The sequence below is a fragment of the Anoplopoma fimbria genome, chromosome 20 (assembly GCF_027596085.1).
Source record: "Anoplopoma fimbria isolate UVic2021 breed Golden Eagle Sablefish chromosome 20, Afim_UVic_2022, whole genome shotgun sequence".
Classification (NCBI taxonomy): Eukaryota; Metazoa; Chordata; class Actinopteri; order Perciformes; family Anoplopomatidae; genus Anoplopoma; species Anoplopoma fimbria.
Genome location: NC_072468.1, coordinates 20,958,422 through 20,979,664, shown reverse-complemented (window position 1 = coordinate 20,979,664; position 21,243 = coordinate 20,958,422). Strand labels below are relative to the sequence as shown.

Genomic DNA, 21,243 nt, shown 5'->3' with positions numbered 1-21,243 from the left:
ATCACTCTCTGAGCTGCCCATGGAAAGGTCATTCTTGTTACCTAGTAAGTATTACAATGATTATGTTATCCCAGTGTTGCATTGAAGTAAAATACTTTGAGTTCATTGAATGTCATTTCTCATTTCTACCTTCCCCATTTCTGACTCTTTCATTTGGCTTTCACAACAGTGACAGACCTTGAGTCACCTCATGTGTCAAAGCTCTTATGGCTGCTCATCTATGTCACCCACCCATCCGTCTATTTCTTTTCATTTTTTAATATCAGGCTCATAGCAATGTCTATATACTCCCATTGCTCTGGGTTATTAAAATGATAATGAATTCAATTACTTCAGGAAATTGGATCTTTCCGATTTACCTGAAAGGAGACGTGGAAAAGAAAGAAATCATGGAATAAGACGACATTGGAAGTGAAACAGTGGTAATCTGTGAGATTACAGAGGCTAATTGTTGTGGGTGAGAGTATAGAGAAGCAAACCTGTATATATTTATTGCAACAAAGGGGGAAAAAATAAATCTTCACTTCTCAGCTCACCCTCTTCTGTCTATGTCAAGGACAATCACAGCAGCACTGTGATAACCTTGCGGGGGAGTCAGCAAACGTGTGTGTGCATTCAAAGAGCATGATGGGTGGATGGGTGAAGACTTGCAGGATGCATGCCTCCCACTGCAATATCATATTCATCTTTATGAGTTTGAACGTGGACTTACAGTTACCACTCACAAGCTTTAAGTGTTTTACATAATTAAAAAAATTCTACTATTAGTGAACAGAGAGCAGATGGGTTCATGAAACATGATCATGCATGCCACGAATTAACCAGAAAAGCCCTAAAAGAATGAGAAAATATAGAAAATGCAGTTTATTTGTGATATTCTAACACTGTGATTCCAGCAAACCAGACATGAGTTAGTCAGTTAGTTAGATGTCATGGTGAGCTTTAAGACTTAGTTTTTTAAATGTAATAACAGGGTTTCTTGTAGGATTTGCAAAGTTATATTTAGGACTTGTTGGGACCCTTTAATACCACATAGGGCCCATTTGAATACCTTTATCCCCATTATACCAGCAGTGTGAAAGTATTATCTCAAACCAAAACAAAAACAGTATGGCCTAGAATTATTTAATATTATATCATATTTAGGAGTGTTTGCCATCATTAAACAATAATTTATAATGGGATGATTCATTGAATTATTTTAACCTGGATGAGTTGCATTAGATGGATAGATGCATTAACCAATGAAAAGGATTTATTCATAGATTTAAGTGTCTGCTAAAATCAACACTTGCCCGTTATGCGGCGATTCACTTACTCATTACAGTAGCTAGCAGTAGTGACGGTATTTGCTACAGGTCTGATGGTGCTGATTTAAAGGATTGAACAACCTCATGTTCTCACAATCCATTGTGACAATAATCCCACTTTTAGTTTAATCCCAACAGCCTGATTGCACACAAAAACATTTGTTCTTTTTGAGGAAACTCAAAGCATATTCAATGCATTTTTAAGTATTTTCATGACCAGCAGATAACCTGAGTACAGACCTGTATGTGACCCTACTGAATATTTTTATTTATTTCCTAGATCACGTTTCCATCGGTGGCCTCGGGGATAGTTTCTACGAGTATCTGATCAAATCATACCTGATGTCAGACAAGACGGACGAAGACGCGAAGAAGATGTACTACGGTGCGATGGAGGTATGGAAATTAAAATCTTACATTTCACGCTTAGGCATGGCTCCATTAGATCAGATGATGATAGTTAGTGATTTGCATAAGCCTGCAATCAAAAAATGTGTACAAAGAGCTTCACACTCAAGACAAAGAGTGTTAGATTAAACAACGAAAACAGACATAAGGTACGTTGCTTAAAGTTATAGAGGAAAATCGAAGACTGAGTTCCTTTATCTGTTAAAGTGATTGTGTTTATTCATTCAGACAAAGATGTCAGTTACTGGAAATTTCTTGGTGCTCACACAGACTGCATTAAAGATGGATTTTTAACCAGTATTTTGCAGTTGAAGCCTTAATTAACGACCATTGTGAGCTCGACTGGAAACTTGATCGATGAGGGTCGCCCCCCCCTTCTCACTGAGTGAATCCCCTAATAAAATGTCTCATCAATTATATCATTTGACATTATTAGAGAGCTGCCTGTTTTATTAAACCTGACACACGCACAACCAATCAGTGGCACAACATTAAGTTGATTTATAGTTCCCGTTTTTTTTTTTCACGTACTGTACGTATAGAGTTCTGCTGATGTTTGCTCATCCATGGAAACGCATTGATGAATATAGATCGTTAATGTTGATCTTGTTCTTTTTTTTATATGACGGCATAAAACTCAGACGTAGTTTTACAACCCATTAACAGTGCTCTCATAGATGTTAAGTAAAAGTGATGTAGCAGATTGGACCTATGTTTTAAATTGCCATTACATCTACATACCAATAATGTGCATGTCTGAAAGTGTCTATACTGCACTTCAGTTAAATGTCCTCTTTTCACTCAAAACCAGAGGGCTTTCTTTTCATAGATGTATAGATGAGTCTCTCTCCTATTGACACTCAGTGGATCCTATTCAGTAGCGGATGTAGGGCTGTAATGGATGCGTTTATTCAAACCACCGTGATTATATACAGCCGGTGTACTTTTGTGACAGAGATGCTCTCAGTGGAACGGTCATAGGGCAAAGGAAGGAAGATGATATCGGAAAGGAAAGCTTCCTGGTACTGCATAATGTGATTAGACGGCCACTGACTCATGTATTTATAAACTGTCATGTAAAATTGGTAGCACTCCCACTGCCTGCAAAAAAAAAAAGTCTGTTCACATGAACCCACTGCACAGTATACAGATCCATAAAATAAAAACATCAGAATCCATCTGTTTTTCATCTTTAATGGAGATAATGTCGGAGTAAAGCACATTCCCTCCGGCAACAATTACTGTATCACAGACAATAACTTAATATTGCCATTGAGATTTCCTCAGTTCTCATTGGAGGGTCAAGCCAGAGGCATAACTGCTAATTACAGACTGTCCTTCTCTCCTGCGACTCGGTATTTAAATGGCCAGGGACCCCCGTGCTATCAGATTAAGTTATATACTGTGTGTTTGTACAGAGATCTAAGGTGAAGGCGCAGGACACCTCATTATCTTTGGCATTCAAATAGAAGTAGATTACTAATTAAAACACAGTGTTGAATGAGAGAACATTTTCCAATTAGTCTATGCCATGATTACTGCTAACAACAGCTAATTAGCAGGAAAATCATCAGCCCTCAAGAAAAAAGCCTTTTTTTTTTCTGAGAACATTGTATTTATAATCTTGCATAGTATACACATTAGAGTGTTTTGTCCGCAGCAGGTTTCATCTTTATCAACCCTCATTTAGCATAAAAGGTTTCTGTTGGACACCAGGGGTAGGAGGTAATCGGTACATGAAGGATACAAAAAAACTACATACCACAGTACTGATTATCACTGTCAACAAGTAAATTGAAATTCAAATATCCAAATCCACAAACCGAACGCCTTCACAAATAAATCTAAGAGATGATGTCTCATTTTGTTTTCCCAAGCAGATCCTAAAAGAGCTGTTACAAAAAAAAGAATGAATGATTGGACCTGAGATTGGAGAGGGAACTTACACTTTTAATTATCAGCACCTTGTCTGGTGTTGCTGCTGAATAACGAAATCCTGTATTCAAATGCAAAATGAGCGTAGAATAGATGAGAAGGAGATGAGAAAGAAAAAAAACACAATCTGTTAAAGACAGAATGATAAATTGTTCAGAAATTATCTTATAAGATTTCCTTCTAACGGTTATAATCTGTTTTATAAAAGATAAAGTGCTGACAGGAAACACGGCTGCAAAAAAAGGCATAAATGCACAAAAACTTTCTTTCTCAGAAAAAGAAAGTTGAGATTCATTTTTTCGATAAAAAAAACCTCCCTTTTGATTTTCTCTTCCTTGTCCATCCGTCTTTTGATCATTTATTGAAGAAAGAGTACTAGACTTCTTCAGGATATCAGATGAAATCCCTCAGAGGTTTGCCTTCCTGTTCACATACATCATTTAACATATAAAAGCAGACGTTTACAGTGTGGCAGCCATGTTGGACTCATCGCCCTGTTCGAAGATCGTCCACATATACAGACATTTATAGAAAACAATGTCTATAGGTACACTTTGCAGGTTGCATCTGTCAGATCAAAAGTGTTAATGGCATCATTGCAGCACAGTTAGGTCTTGGAGGGTGATGTTTTTTTTGTTGGGTTCACTTAGCACAAGCTACAACTGTTGCGTCATTAAAAAAGTACTACATAACGTACTCATACTCAGTAAAATACACGTACTGTAACCTTAAGGTAATGCTGGTTTAAATATTCCTGACCTTGTGTTGCTGCAGGCGATTGAAGCCAACCTGGTGCAAAAGTCCCCCGGTGGTCTCACCTACATGGCCGAGTGGAGGGGAGGGATCCTGGACCATAAGATGGGCCACCTGGCCTGCTTCTCCGGGGGCATGATCGGCATCGGGGCTGACGATGGAGCGCCGGAGAAGAGGCAACACTTCCTGGACCTGGCTGCTGAGATCACGCACACGTGCCACGAGAGCTACACTCGTTCAGGTGAGTGGAAATGTCAGGAACGCTGAAGAGGGATACTTATAGCTCTGAGAGGCCGGACAATAGTTCAGTTCAGGAGGATCAATGTCGTCCATGAGGAGGAATATTGCTGCACATTTTATTGTAGATTTAAATGTACCATGTCAAATAGAAAGATTTTTTTTTTACTCTTAAACATGGCCTGTATCAAAATTCAAAATAGAGTTCTGCACATGCTTAGGATTAAGGATTCAATACTTTATTTCCTGATCATTTAGTTGTGAGTGCTAGAAATTGAACCAAAATAAAATAAAAGACCTGATTCCATCCCGTACCTGCACCTTCCAGACCCAAACTTTTTTTTTCTCTGCAGAGACAAAGTTACATGCTTTCTTTTTAAGGCTTTCTCACTCGCAGAAAATAACTCATCTGACAACAGACCAACACATGTTTAGTGTAAATACAGACATCACAGTCAGCTCCCAACATGCAACATTATAGCATCTCAACATAATGCATTTTCCACCTTTCTGGTTGGTGGATCAACTTTGCATATCTACGTACAAAACATGACAGACATCAACATGGACAATTGGCAGAGTCAGAAAGACAGAGATCTTTTTTTTAAATTAAATTACATTTGAAAATAGTCTAGCCCAAAGCTTTAAGAAAAAAACATCCTGAACCCAACGAGACATGCAACCTGTTGACCTGCTGAATTCCAATGAGAGAGAATCTGGTTGAGTAGTAAATTATTTGTTTATTATTTGTTTAATCACATAAACACAATATACTGTTTATCTTTATTAAAACTTGTCATCTGAAATTTGAACTCATAAGTAATTTTCTACTTGGTGTTCATACTCTTTGGATCGATTTCATTGGCCATTATAAAGATAAAAGCTTAAGTTCGAGCTCGGTTGTGGTGCACGATATCTGTCTCTCTTAAGAGAGGTCATTCAGAGTAAGAAAATGACGGGTCTAGGAGATCTGTATCGTAAATTAAAAAGGCCTCAGGCATTTCAATTTTGCCCTGCCTCATAATGAGAATCTCTGTCGGTGGCTTCACCTCAACAGAGAGACAACAGGCCTAATAAGGAGCAGCAAAGAAGAATTAAAGTCCTTGATTGTTCTCTAACGTCTCACAGCTGTAGGCAGCAACAGCAGACATGGAGGTGTCTCTGAGTGTGTTAGATACTGATAATCACATTCTGTTATAATTCAGGAGAAAGAATGAAAAGAAAAGAAAAGAGACAAGGAGGGAAAAATGGAGATAACGTATTGAAGAGTAATAGAAACTGAGTCCACAGGCGAATCTACTGCGGCTCCAACCTGTAAATGAGGGAGAGGAGAGGAGTAAACACAGATATACCCAGGAGAAAAATGCAATAGAGAATGAAAAGAAGAGGAAGTTGCCAGCAACAAGCCTGCCTCCTTTTTTTGGAAAGGGCTGTTGTTTGATCTCTTCTCCTCCCTGGCATCTGTCTTGGCCCTGACAATAATCTCCTCTGCTAATTTCAAGCTTCTTTTTTTCTTCACCCCCTCCTCTGTTGGGAGGGCTGTAAGGATTCATCCTCAAGCGTTCACTCGCCTTCGCTTCTCCAGTCAGATAATGTGACTCATCACAGAGCAGGTTTGAATACTTTTGATCTGCAGGCCCAAAAGGCTTCCCTTTCATAGTCCTCCACCAGGTTTCTCTTAACTCATTAAATGGGACTGGATGGTGCTTAGCAGCTCTTGGATTAGCTGTCTGCAGAAAAGAAAGAGAGAGAGAGGGAATAGAGAGATTTGCTATTGCATGTGCGTAAAGTGGCTGCAATTTAGCTTTGTCTTAAGTAGGCATACCTTAAAGACTCTCCTCCTGCTGCTGCTCTTGATATCTGCCACCTTCACAGCAGCAGATTGATGCTGGAAAATGGAGGTCTCATGGGAAGCAGCAGGAAGAGGAAAATATTATTGGTTTCAGAGAAAATGGGTAATGGAATTTTTAATGCTTTTTGCTTCGTGCCTTAGATGGAGCAAATTCAAAAGACAGACAGCACATCACATCTTATTCTAACTACTGTTCAAATATAGGACGAAATTCATATTTGATCTGTAATCATTAATGTTCAACAGGGATTAACAGAACACAGTAGACTGGATTTCGCCTGAGGAAATATACTCTTGTACAAAAAGCAGGTGGGGGAGGAAACTGGTTGGTAAAACGATCCAATGATGAACATACATAACAAAATGTATTTTGGTGAAAAAGGTTGCTGTTCAGTTCCCATAGCGGGTCGAACAAATCCTGAGACAAACTTCTAAATTGTGTTTGACACAGGCGATCCATTCATCTGATGAACTTGTGGGGGAAAAAAATCGATTGTGTTTTGTCTGCGCTGTGAGCTACCGATGATCCTCCGTTGAATTAGCGTTAGCATTCCAATCACGAGCATCAACAGCACAGAGAATTACTAAAGTTCAAAAACAGGCTGTCAGGAGGAAGTAAACAGCCCAAAAGTGAAGTGTGATTCGGAAACAGATTTATGTAGTGAAAAGTGTTTCAGTTGGAGAGGAGAGGCTCTGAGCTGTGGAGGGACAGGTGTGGCATACTTATGGTGTTGTGCCGGCTGAGTTGGTGCAGTGAGGGTGTACATTTTGTTAGATTTCATCAAGATAATAGTTAAAGGTACCATGTGAGTTTTTTGACCACTAGTTGTGCTGTGGGCCAGTTTTTCATGAGTAGGACCCTGTTTTGTTTTCTCATGCGTATACACAATGGTGTAAATGTCAGCGTGCCAGCGTTCCTGCCAATGGTTTGCCACTATTCTATTGTTCTACATGTGACAGTAAATATAATGAGCCAAGAATAGTAGCAATGCACCAACAAAGGCAGAGAAGAAGAAAAGATAGGCTAGTAAACATAAATGTAAACAATGAGGGAAACAAATGAGGATGGGAGATTTCACTGTTTCACACTAATTTCTCCCAACTTTACATTTTTATACAGTAATATTTGTACAGTAAAGTCTGTTACAGTAAATATTTGATTGTCATATTTCTCCTCGTCTTGCTTGAACATTCTCATTCATCCACACTATAACAGACTAGTTTACCAGTCAGCTCTGCTGTCTCTCACACTGACCTCTTATTCAGGGTGAATGTCTGGTCCAATCAGATGAAGCTACTGGCAAACCATCGGTGACCTCAAATAACCTGCTTCCTCAAATACGGCCCAATTATTCCAAGCCTCTACACAGCTGTTGGCCAAAGTCACAAATGATAAACCAGAGGAAAAAAAATATATGTCCGAGCAAGAGCCCAGTAGGTAGAAAACAAAATGTCAGACTCGTCTTAAAACACCTTCCACTTCAAACATGTTTCTGAGACGTTTCTATGCCGATGCTCCTGTCCTGACCTTGGCAAGAGTAGATTCCTTTGTGCTGTATCATGAATAGAATCTCTTTGCCATGTGGTATTGAATTGTGATATAAATATATAAATATAATCGAAGAATGGGGAAGAATGAGGAGACAGAGAGAAAAATGAAAAGCCAACAGACCATCTGGACAGCTGCAGAGGTCTTCTTTGTTTAACCTTGAGCCCTCTCTTTGAAAGTAACAATAATTGGATGTTCTGTGTGCACTGTGATGTTTGTTTGTTCATTTGCAGAAAAGAAAGAACATTTTCAGTGTGCTATGATTTTTAGGTTTACAAAACTGATTGCCGATCTGTTAAAAAACATTTTATTTTTACCGAATAAAAATCTCTTCTGTTTTTATTTTATTTTTTTTATCTCCGTCAGCTACCAAACTGGGACCTGAGGCGTTCAGATTTGACGGCGGAGGAGAAGCAACAGCAACCAGGCTGAGCGACAGATATTACATCCTACGACCAGAAGTCATCGAGAGCTACATGTACATGTGGAGACTGACCCACGACCCCAAGTACAGAGAGTGGGGTTGGGAAGCTGTTGAGGTGAGATACTCCAACAGAGCTAAAAAATGCTATTTATAGCAAGATATTTAAAAAATGCATTAACATTTTTTTTTATCATTTGAACACAAACTTTTATCACACTAGAACTGTTGGCAAAGCTGCCCTGAGGTACTCTTAGTCGAAATATAAGAGTCTTCAGAAGACTGTTATCTTTACCTAAGACTTTTTTATTAGGGAAAAGGTTTTTTACAAGAAAACCGAATGTAAACCCCACATTCTTCTTGCTTAGTTATGCCAAATTCTCAATCTTATTTAACATGTCATATACCATCTTGGCTCAAATAAAAAAGTTTTTTTGTCTCTGGTTATTACATTTGATGAAGTGGATGTGATATTTTATTCAAAGACTAGAAATGTGCATACTAACAACATCAGAATAGTTTATATAGTTTAGTTATTTGTGCCTCAGTGCCCTTGGAGCTGTGTCTTCTGATGCAACAACCAGAAAGAAATATTGTCATATATTCAGAACAGTCTGGTAAAAAAAACTAATTTCACCCAATTTGTTAAGTGGGAGATTCAGTACAGTATAATTTGACACCCTAGACTTTTCTGTTTAAGAAGTAGCTTATACTCTGATTTTATAAATTGCACTCACCAACTATGTCAAGCCCCTTTAACACCCTCAATTAGCCTCAACCAGCTTCCTTGATATCGCACTATACATTAGCTTGTAGATCAAGCAGTCCCACTGGCAGGAAGGAGGTGAAGGTTGTGCAGGGAGCACCGTTATTAATGTGGCAATAGACAGGACATTAGTCGTAGTAAACTGTAGAGGACTGGCATGATAGATTTAGCATTCATTTAGTGCGTGCACGGAAGTGGAGAGATCAGGCTGACGACTTTGACGAGCCTTTTAATTATCGGGCACAAAGGTTGGAAGCGGTGCACAACGCTTCTCTTCGTGAACATCAAGTATGAACACAGCGGGGTCTTTGTTAATTAGCACACATAAGCCAGCCCTTTGTAGCAGGGGTGATAATGTGCTAATCCGCTTGGCTAGTTCAGCCACTCACCATTAGCCCTTGTCAGATTTAGCATTGCTTGGGCTTCGATTGTGCAGCCGGCTGAAGGCCTTGACATCTTTCTATCGCTTACTCTGTCTTTATATGTACATTGACCCACTGCTTTGGAGTGTTTTTTTCTTTCTTGATGCCTTATAATATATCAGAGGGACAGTCTTATGCTTGTATGATTGCCTCTCTACAGTCTGTAGAATAGATGTTCCCGCCATAGTGCAGAATAGAAAAGGGCAATTCTGTGAGCGCTGATTGAGTGGGTGAATAAATATCCATGAATAAATGGATGAAGTTGTATTGATTCAGTTTGTACAATCATGCTGGCAACTGCAAGTGGTGGTCTTTACCTTGTCCAGGGAAAAAAAATGTTTTTGTAGATGTTTGCATTTAAACCTGCCCTCTGCCTCCCATCAGGCCCTGGAGCAACACTGCAGAGTGGAGTCAGGCTTCTCCGGGATCCGAGACGTTTACACCATGACAGCCAGCCACGATAACATGCAGCAGAGCTTCTTCCTCTCAGAGACACTCAAGTAAGTCCTGTTTCCTCAACACATCTCCTGAGGCAAAGGGCTTTTTACAACCTGCATGCATAAACCATCACAGATATCGAAAGTATTACTAATGCTGGGGATTCTATCTGTACCTTTTTTATCTGTTCTGTGAATGAGACACTCTGCCTCAGTGTTATGGGAGTCATCCGTGGGGATTTCAATCACATACATTAATCGTAAATAGGCTTTTACTTTTGGTACTTTAAGTTAATTTTAATGCTCATACTTTTTTCTATTTTACTTGTAAACTTTTCTAAATTATTTATGGCAAAGACACCTGGATGGCTTTCCTGTAAGTCTACTTCTAGCAACAAATTAAGTGATTTATTCAGACCATCAGGGGAAAAACAAGAAATATATTCAAATAATTTATCTTGTGATTCATTGCCAGTGCTGCTCAGAGTATTCACAGTCCAAAGTTTACATTAACCAATGGGACCATATTAGAATCAGAGAAAACAGTGCAAGTGTTTCTTTTTTATCAAGCAGCAAAAAGTTGGAGCATGACAGGTTAGAGTTATTTTTCCTGTAAGTCTACTTCTAGCAACAAATTAAGTGATTTATTCAGACCATCAGGGAAAAAACAAGAAATATATTCAAATAATTTATCTTAGCACGTCCTGTGAAGATTTATCCTGCAGCCCTAGACATCACCAATATACAAATAAGCGTTTGGCGTCATCTGGTGACTTTTGGAGCTAGTAAAAGCTACTTTTCATTGGAAAAGAGTTAGAAACACTGCTCAGAACACAGGACAGAATTGCATAGTGAAAGCCAGACTTAGTTTTTTATCAAATGTTACTCAAACAGGCTTAAATTATGTATTTATAAACATTTGGTGCCGTGGTGTATATTTCTGGCATCTTTAAGCTAATGAAGCATCATGTCACCTAGTATATCAGGCTTAAGCTACACAGACAATACTTGTTTGTAGAATCTATTCATTATTGATTTTGTGTTGGAGTTTGGCTGCAAGAAAAATATAGGATGTGTCTACCTTTATTCTTTATCTTTAAAGATACGGACGTAATGGATAAGTAAGATGACTTTGTCTTGAGAATACTTCTAAGTTGAGAAAATACTCTCTTTTGTCTTTTCTACAAGAACACTCCTGTTGAGAAAGGTCGTATTTCAGGGGGCACTATGGTCAGAGTAATCAGGTTACACCAGAAAATGGTCGGCGTAATTACATGCACTGCAGTAACTGTCTGCTGCTGATCCACATATTCATGCAGCAGGACAGTAATTAGGTTTCCCCTCTACCTTAAACCATATGACTCACTTATTTTAACTCTATTAGTGCTGCAAGACACTGCTTCCTATAGTGAGAGGGCAGCTTATTCTCACAGCACTAATCTAATTCTTATTAATATTCAAAATGTTCACTGCCAGAAAACGCCTAATTTATACTTTAAGAGGATCTTAGTGTGAGTTTAATTTTAGTCCAATTTTGGATAAAATGATTTAGAACAGGAGGATGTACAGCTACATTTAGTTATCTCTCCTTTCATCCCACTGCTCTGCTGCCACAGCCATACTCTCTGATAAGAAACGTGGTTTTGAATATACACGGCAAAGACATTTACATGTACTTGACCCACATACTGAAGGTCCTGATTCCAAAAAATAAGGTTGATAAACTTAAAATGATTGATATTATATGATTGAAAGTTTAAATGAGGTATGCAATCCTCTAGAGTGAAGAGGTGTCACTCTGTTGGATTTGTTGGAAGCACAGAAAGCAAAAGTACAGTATTTAACAAGCCTAGTATTTGATTAAATTATAACCTTTGTTTTTCCTGTATTTCTAGGTATCTGTACCTGCTCTTCTCTGATGATGACCTTCTCCCTCTGGAGGACTGGGTCTTTAACACAGAAGCCCATCCGCTGCCCATCATCCGCAAGAGCTGCCAGCAGGACGAAGCGACACAGGACAAGACGGTCTCCGAATGAGACTGAACGCTACCAACAACTGAGACGGACACATTTGCACAGTTCATGTGTACACACAGAGTCACACAAATATGGCAAAACACCAATCCAATGCAGGTTCAGAGTCTTTTCAGGAGCGTGTTGTGGACTCTCGATTCCTTTCCAGTAAAGGACGCCATCGTTTTACGCTGTGATTGTATATCCTTGCGCCGGGGTTACTTCCTGCTGGCAATTCTTTTCTTTTTTTTGTGGACAATCAAGACAAACATGACTTTCATGAAAAGAGCACCTTTTTCTTTCCTTCTTTCCTCTGTGAGGAAACCAGTATAACTTGCAGACCCAAATGTAATGGGAGGAGGGTTGAACTATGGGCCATATTGTTAGAAAGAGAGAGAAACGTACAGAAGACAACTTGAGAGTTTTGCTCTTTGAGTTTGTTGTTTCGTTAATCTTAAGTGATGAATGATTTCCTTATATTGTCATTGCATTTTTTTTTTTCCTTTGTGAGTACACTCTTTGACCAAAGGTTTCTTTGCATTTCCCTCTTTCCAGTAATGTGTTTTTGGTGAGTTTTGACCGAAAGTTAAATTTACAAGGCTTGAATTGTAATGAATATTGATTAATGTACAGACAAACACGAAATGTGATTCTCAAATTCACCTCCAAACTAACGTTGATGTCATGTTTCTTACTGAAACAAGCTTGAATGAATTTCTTAAAAGTTCGGGGGTGTCAGGAACGTGGCAGTGTCTTATGCATCCAGGGACAATTAAAAAAATAATGATGTTGGGATGACTTTCCACTGTATGCTTGGGTTAATTTGTGTAAAGGGCAAAGCTTTCTCAGTCCTCTCAGCCTTTCAAATCAAAGTTACAAACGGAGTCGTGTCAGTTCTGTGGCTGTAATACATGCATAAAGGGAAAAGAACACATTTGCGCCAGCTCCAAATGAGTTTTCCTGTTTCTGTTGTAGTTTTTTCTGCTTCACCCTGCCTTTATATGTGAATCTATACAGCTGCCAATACTGACGTCAAAGGCTGTGAGCCAGAGAGCGGAGAGATTTCATTTTCATCACTGTTCTATTCATCACTGCTGTCCTGCACAGTTATGGAGCGAATGTGCTGTACATACAGATGAAGTGAATGACCCCTGTATGAGCTTGTCTTGATACTTAATTTGTGATCTTTTTTTTTTTTTTTTTTTTTTTTTCTAAACTTCAGTGGTTATTTTTTTTCTGGGTTCTCGTTTGATTTGCTTCCCTCAGGTGTTTCAGTAAAAAAAAAAAAAAACTAAAATGTTCTGACTTTAAGTCTAGTTATCGCTGATATTAATTATTATTACTTATTCTTACTGTTTGATTTAACTTTCATTGTTGGATATTTTCAAATACTGATAAAAAGACCTGTGCAACTTTGTACATTTAAAACAAGCCTGGTTGTTGTGTGTTTTCTTTCTTTTCTTCTTTTAATCAGCCTTATTTGCTTCGTAGATACAAAGTAAAAAAAACAAAAAAACAACAAGGCCCTACTTTCTGTACTATTTGTTTTCCACTAATTTTTGACTATTTTACAGCAGCAAGTTAGAAGAAAACAACATACAGTGACTAACAAAAAGGAAAGAAACTTCTACTCATTTGCTCCTTATATTTGTTAGGGTATTTGGATCCAGGAAGCTCATTACAGATTTAATTGAAGGGGGATGTCTCAGGGTTGTTGAAGGTTCCAGCAATCACGACGAGAAAATGACTAATGGGGTTTTGCCATGGCACCTCTCTCTCATGGTGTCAGGCCAACAAAGCAAAATCTAATACCTCCCTCCCCAAATGATTTGACTCTACCTGCTGTCATCTGAATCCTAATTTCGGTGCGTCGGCTTGAAGTGATTTTTCATTTGCTTTAAATAGAATCAGCATTCATTATCGACAGGATTGACATTTAATAGTCGTTTGAAAAATCGGGACTTAAATGTCATGGATCTAGTTCCATTAATCTTACCATCACCTTAAAAGAAGGACTAATATATAAGTGTTTGGGCTCAGATACTAAGGGCAAATGTTACCGTAATTGAGGCATGCAGCTCTCTGCTACAGGTCAGGATTATTCCTCCCCGTGAGAGAAGGTGTGATAATTAAAAGAAGGGCTAAAGTGAAGGGCACAGTTTGTACACGTGAGCTCGCCTGGAGACATACATGGGAGGATCACAGTCCATTTGAATGCACCTGAGACTGAGAGTGAAGGACAAACACTACAGATAATCCGACCCCCAACCCCCCTCTCCCTCCTTTTCCCTTAGCTGCTGCCACAGTCCCCAACAAGCTGAGCAGGGCGGCAGAAACACAGACGTTTCGGGGAATGCTGTCTGACTTGGCAAGACCTTCCGTCGATGTGTAACGGAGGGGGAAGAGCCCTCGCTATCTCGCCGCCACAGTCGTCCTCCAGCTGTCCCAACCAGGGCAGCAGCTTAACAGGGAATACTTGGCATGTCATGGGGATCTGGTTCAAGTACTACTTCATTTTAAAACACTTTCTACTCCACCCACTTATAATTCTATCTGCCCAGTAATGGAGGACAGAGGAAATACGTTTAAAACATTGTTTTCAAGCCAGTCATAAATACCAGATCTTATTAATAATAGGCATAAGATTTGTATTAAATACTATACTATGACTTTTATATGACATGCTGTTATTTTATTATACTATGATTTTTTTATAGTATGCTGTGACATTTAATGACTTTTGACTCAACATTCTATCATTGATTTTTTTCGACATACTATACTATGACTTATTTTGACATGCTATACTGACTTATTTCCTCAAAGAAAACTATGACTTTTTTAAAAATACTTTACTATGCCTTTTAATGATGTTTTATTAACATGCAATACTATGACTTTTTTTTTACTATACTGTGACTATTATAAACACACTACAATATGACTCTTTATGACTTTTTTTTTTACATCAATCTATACTATGATGTTTCTTGACTTCCTTTACTGTGACTTTTTATGACGGCAGATTGACATTCAATGCTATGACTTTTATTCAACATTCTAAACTATAACTTTTTTTTTGACATACTTTACTATGACATTTTCTCTACAAAATACACTGACTTTTTGTATATGCTAAACTATGTACACTATGAATCTTTGACTGTTTTTCACCATTATTTACTATGACTTTTTGACATGCCATATTATGACTTTTTTTTACAAATTACTACACAATGATTTTTATCCAAATATCATGCTATGACTTTGTATGACTTATTTTCAACATACTAAACCAATAATCTATACATATTATACGATGAGTTTAATTACTTTTTGGTCATACTATTCTTTCACTTTTTTTCGACATGCTATACTATGACTTTTTTCAACGAACTATAGCATGACTTTTTTTTACTATGTACACTATGAATCTTTGACTTTTTTTCACCATTATTAGCCGTGACTTTTTTTCGACATGCTATACTATGACATTTTTTTTTTCATCTTACAACACCAGGACTTTTTTGTATATGCTACACTATGTGCACTATACATCTTTAAACAATTTCCACCATTATTTACTATGACTTTTTGACATGCCATATTATGACTTTTTTCCGACATACTACACTATGACTTTTAAGGCCTTTTGGGTCATACTGTACTGTGACTTTTTCTTTTTGACATACGATACTATGACTTTTTTCAACATACTTTACTATGAGATTTTTTTGACAAACAACACTATGACTCTTTTGTATACTTCACTATGTACACTTTGAATCTTTGAGTTTTTTTACAATGATTTTTATCCAAATACTATACTATTTACAACATACTACACTAAGACTTTAACACATACTATTCTATGGATTTTTGGGACATTATACACTATGAGTTTAATGTTTGTTTTTTTGGTCATACTATACTATGACTTTTTTTCACTTATTATAGAATTACCTTTTTTCACATACTATACTATGATTTTATTTTAGCATACTGCAATGTGATTTTTTTCGACATACAATTATATTTCTATTTTCGAAATACTATACTTTGACTTTTAATTTACTTAAATTTATTTTCGAAATATTACACTGACTTCTTTCGACATACTATGTAATGAACAATATAATAAGTTTATTTATGACATACTGAACAATGAACTTCTATGACATACTATGACTTATCAATCACATACTTTACTATGGCTTATGATCATTCAAAATACTTTGACTTTGTGTATATACAATACCTTGACTTTCTTTAAGATAGTACAGTTTGACCTTTTAATGACAAACCGTACTTCGATTTTGTACAACATGTTATTCTATGATATTTTATGACATATTACATTATGACCTTTTATGCCATATAAACTATGACTTTTTAAAGACATTCTACAGGTATATGTATAAAGCAAATTACTTCACGGACCCCCTGACACTGCACCATGGATTCCTGGGGGTCCCCATAAGCCACAGTGAGAATCACTGCCTTTAGGGCTTTATTTACAATTATAGCAAAAATGCATCCACTCACTTATCAAACCATGCAGATGTTTTTTTATTGTTAAAGGTTTTGACCATTTAGAGTCTCTGCTGTCACCGCAGTACAATTGACAAGAATGGCAGTTCATTCATGAGGCTCAAAGGATCTAACATATATGATTGAAAAAAACAACTGTGCCTTACCAGAAACAATTTTCTCAGAAAATCCACAACCTCACTTTGGTTACTGTCAATTATATTAACCTCCTTACAATAAAGAAAGATATAAAAATGTCAATGTGTAAGATTGGTCAAACCAACAATACAAGTCTTTACTTAAGTTAATGCGGTACCTCAGTGAAAAGGTGAGATGTTTCACATACTGTACAAGTAAAGTAGAGCTCTTAACAATTCCTGGCATCTTCAAAGCTGTAAATTCCTGAGAGAGCAGTAAGTGGTGTGTCACAGACAAGGCAGTGTGACAAATTCATATTTATACATGACAATTAGTATTAGCTTTAATCATGATTCTGGGTTAAATTACTTCACTCATGAGGCTCCTTAATGCCTTTACACATTAAAACACTTAATTGACAAGGAGGATGGGCCACTACAGAACAATCACACTATTGAGACAGCAGATTCAGCATGGGTGCTTTAAAATACAGCTTAAAATACATTTATCACTCAGGAACACAAGTATTGTCAATTGTTATTGTCATAAACATTAAATACTTATTTGACTTCAAATAATAACAGTTTTAGGTAGACCTTTTTATAGACGGCTTTAAAGTACCAAGCCCATTCACATTACAGCATGTAATGTGAAGTGTACCGCTTTGGCAGTTACAAGAAATGATAATATTTTATTGTTTAATACTAACGGGATATGGTTTAAGGTATATTTCCAGAGTTCATACTACATCTTTGGAAAGGCGCTAGCAATTACATGTGACAGTGTGAAACATGTTTCACTTTTCCCAGCTATAAGTTGCTTTCTGTTGCCCTGCCTGTTGTTCATCGACAAACTAGGTTTTGTATGCAACAAAAATTTCAGTGGTAGGGGCCAAAATTTTGAAATAAAATACCAAACTTTACCATCACAAATGTTGTGGTTTTTCCTCTTATATTGCGAACAAACTTCATTTTGTTGCTCAACCCTGTTGAACAATGACAATAAATGAACCTCATACCAATAATGTAGCTCCATCAACTGTCGCTTGCTTTGTGTAAAAAAACCTCAAGCACGAAGCTGCCAAATACAAACCGACATTACAGTATAATGCATTAGTAGATACATGCATGCTTTCTACCTGTCAATTATCAGCTCTCCTACTTCTGACCCACAAGCTGTGTGTGTTATTTTTTGAAGTATTAGCAGCTGTTTATGCAGTTGTGTTGCGTTCTGGGTCCTAACAAGATGTTGGGGCAGCAGATGAGGACGGCTTGGCGAAGTGTTGGCAATGCAGAGTAGCACGGGATGTTCCGTGAAGGCTGAGGCATCTGTTCAGTGCACACATGGGTTCATCTTTGTTCAGAAACACACACACACACACTCCAAGGCTGTGGTTACACTTTTCAATGCAAATTTTGTAAACGGATTCGCCAGTTTGGAACTCAGCCGTGTTTGGAAATGTTGTCCACACTTGATGATCCAATGCAACCTGTCTCATCAGATATAGATCGGATATGTTTTGTGGTCAAAGGAGCAGCTGTAAAAAGGTGGATGAACATGTCATTTCCTATCAATTCTTCACAATTAAAGTCCCCTGTAATTTTTTGCTGTCTGCTCTTCCTCACTGCCGTGTTAGGAGACTTGTTATAGCCTTGTGTTATTGAAGAATATCTCTTAACAAAGTTCTGCTAATTCCGTAGCAGAAAAATCCGGACATGTTGGGTTTTCATCAGGAGTAGCTTAGTAACTGGCTGATCGGATCCCAATGCGAGCAAGTTCAAATCTCGGAGCGTATAGACTTGAGAGTTAATGCACCCTGGCATGATCGGATGACAAAAGTTCTATTGAAAAGACTTGAAAAGTGTAACCACAGCAAAAGACTTGACATAACAGCCAAAATCATTCTGAGGACTTGTTGTTTTCAATGCATGTATAGCAAGAAATTGATCAAAAGGTCCAATAAATGATTGACTGCAAAGATATGCTTCTAGCATCACTACTAGTTATCTTATTGGAATGTATAATTGATATATGAATATTAAATGACAGCATTTCCCTAAATCATAATCTTGTTAAGAATTATAATTATAATAATGAATAGCAGGGAACAAAGCAGCATGGGTTTCCATATTATCTGGATTATCAAATCATTAATCTTTTTGCTAATCAAATGCATTAAACACTACTTTCTCAAACAATCAAAAGAAAGAGAAGAATGTTACAGCTGACTCACTCACTAAAAAAGATATTAATGGAAATACCGTCTGTAAGTCTGTCATGCTGTAAACAGTATCTCTCCACTAACAAACAAATCATCTGTTCTGCTTTTCAGGATTTCTTCCCCCGAAACAATCTGTCCGCATGTAAGAGAGCTACTTAAGGTTGTTCCAAAGCAACCCCAGGCTTAGTCATTATGAAAGCATAAAAATATAATTAATGAGCCTCCGAATATTGAAAATAATTCAATATTCAACACATTATGAATAAATTCGTTCCCATCCCTCTATCCTTGGCCTACTGTGGAGTAAGTTCAATGTAAAGCTGTAGTTTTTGACAGAAGGCTCAAGTGGTGAAATCACAACGGGGGGGATGTAAAAATGATGCAGCTATAAACTCTTCTTACACAGCACAAGAGTCAGGTACTTCACCATCAGTATACAGAGTAACAAGACCTATCCTGCACAATATTCCTTATTGTCTTCCCTTCCTTCCTTTTTACCAGCGACCCTGAGAGAAAATAACTATGGTTAACAAACCATGAAATTGTGCTGACAAGACCCGAGAGGGAGGAAAAGAACAGAAGGAAGGGGGGGAACAGGAGTTTGAATTTAAAGGTTCATTTGAAAGGCCTCATTCCAATAAATGAAACGTTCACTACCTGAAATATTATCAAAATATAACGGCTGGCAAGAGATGTCCAACTCACTGAACAATTGTTTTTTAAAGTTATTCAGTAACTCTATATATTTCCCTTGTCAGAAGGTGACATTTCAGGTGAGATCTGTTCTTATTTGTTTTGAGCATGGCATGAGACGACATTGTTGTCCCAGAATACATCTAAGGGATTTTGAAGCAAGCTCTTTCATTTCATCCAAAGGTGGTGGTAGGTGGTTTTACAATAGAGGACAAGGAGACTGAACCTGTCACTTCGCTGTTTTTGTCACTGGAGAAGACAAAGAAAAGCTGGCTTGTATCTTTATTGTCTGCTATTTGTGCTCTGGCATTTTCCTTTCCTCGTGTCAGGAATATTGTTTGTCAAAGAACATCTATCTTCTTCTTGTTCTACTTAGTTATGTATTGGGTTTATCTGTAGTACCTTTACCTTGAAGTACCAAGAAAATGCTAAATCATAGCATGTTATCAGTGTAATTTAAATAGTTTAAATGAGTTTTTAAACATATTAAATCTTTGGTGGTTTTTAATCAATCTGACAATATAAATATGTTCCTCCTGTTGTGTCACTTTCATGTTCTTCACGTGCATTATCACCTTATCTTGCGTTCAATCTTTTTATCACCTTATGATCTTGTGAACATTACAAAGTTTACTATGTACGGCATTTGTGGCCATTGAGTTGAGCACATACAACTTGTTTTTTTTTGTATAATATATGAATATAAAATGTATATTGTATTTATTACTTTGACCATATTCATGTTGACCTATTTGGAATATGTACTATGTATACAAATTGAAAGAAATATATATCAAATGTTGAATATAAATTGAAAGAAATGTTTTTTAATGTGATGACCAAGTCATGCAACCTTCTGTCAATAGAGAAAAAAACTTTCCAATTTGCCTTGAAAACAAAAGGAAGGGTGGTCTATTGAAAATTGGAAATACTTTCTTCAGAGATGTTGTGAACGAGTAACAATTGAAGGGTATCAGTTGAAATGTTAGCATTGAAAGGAGTTGAAATGTAAGTTGAGATGACATTTCTGAAAACAGTTGTAGTATTTGACGATGGCTCATTTATGAGAAGAAAGTAGCTGAAATGTTATTTAAGAATAATCAAGGACATTTCAGCAGAGCTTTGAAAGTAGTTGAGAATTAAGTTGAATGAAATTTAAAAAAGGGTGTAAATTATCCTTTTAAGAGTTCTGGATAAATGCAGTTGAAATTTCAATTGCTTTGGGTGTGGTGGAAATAGTTGACACTACAGTTTAATTGAAAGCACTGGAGACAGTTGTGGTCACTGTGAGAAAATATATTCAGTATCTGTATCTCTTGTCGCACTCTGGAATTTTCTTTTCCTAATATCAGACATGTTTATAGTCAATTTAGAGAATGTATATTCTATTAAAGGAGGATTAAGCTATATTAGACATTTTGTCTCTACCTCTTCTGTCATCATTAGTAGCCTGTAATTAATGCAAATCATAGTCACATTTACTCAGTTTGCTAAATAATGGAGCCAACAGAGGTGTAGAGTGAAGATGTAATACATCACAGTAGATCTACCACTATGT

The 21,243-nt window shown here is 37.2% G+C and overlaps 1 protein-coding gene across 1 annotated transcript in view; it reads left to right on the top strand.

Moving 5' to 3' along the window:
* LOC129109628 (mannosyl-oligosaccharide 1,2-alpha-mannosidase IA) overlaps window positions 1-13,526 on the top strand; it is a 173,071-nt gene extending 159,545 nt beyond the window's left edge. Inside the window, 5 exon segments of the mRNA XM_054621734.1 lie at window positions 1,591-1,706; window positions 4,428-4,647; window positions 8,411-8,583; window positions 10,038-10,153; window positions 11,986-13,526. Of these exon segments, the coding sequence (XP_054477709.1) occupies window positions 1,591-1,706; window positions 4,428-4,647; window positions 8,411-8,583; window positions 10,038-10,153; window positions 11,986-12,127 (767 nt within the window). The 3' untranslated portion in view covers window positions 12,128-13,526.
* Window positions 13,527-21,243: the final 7,717 nt, after the last annotated feature.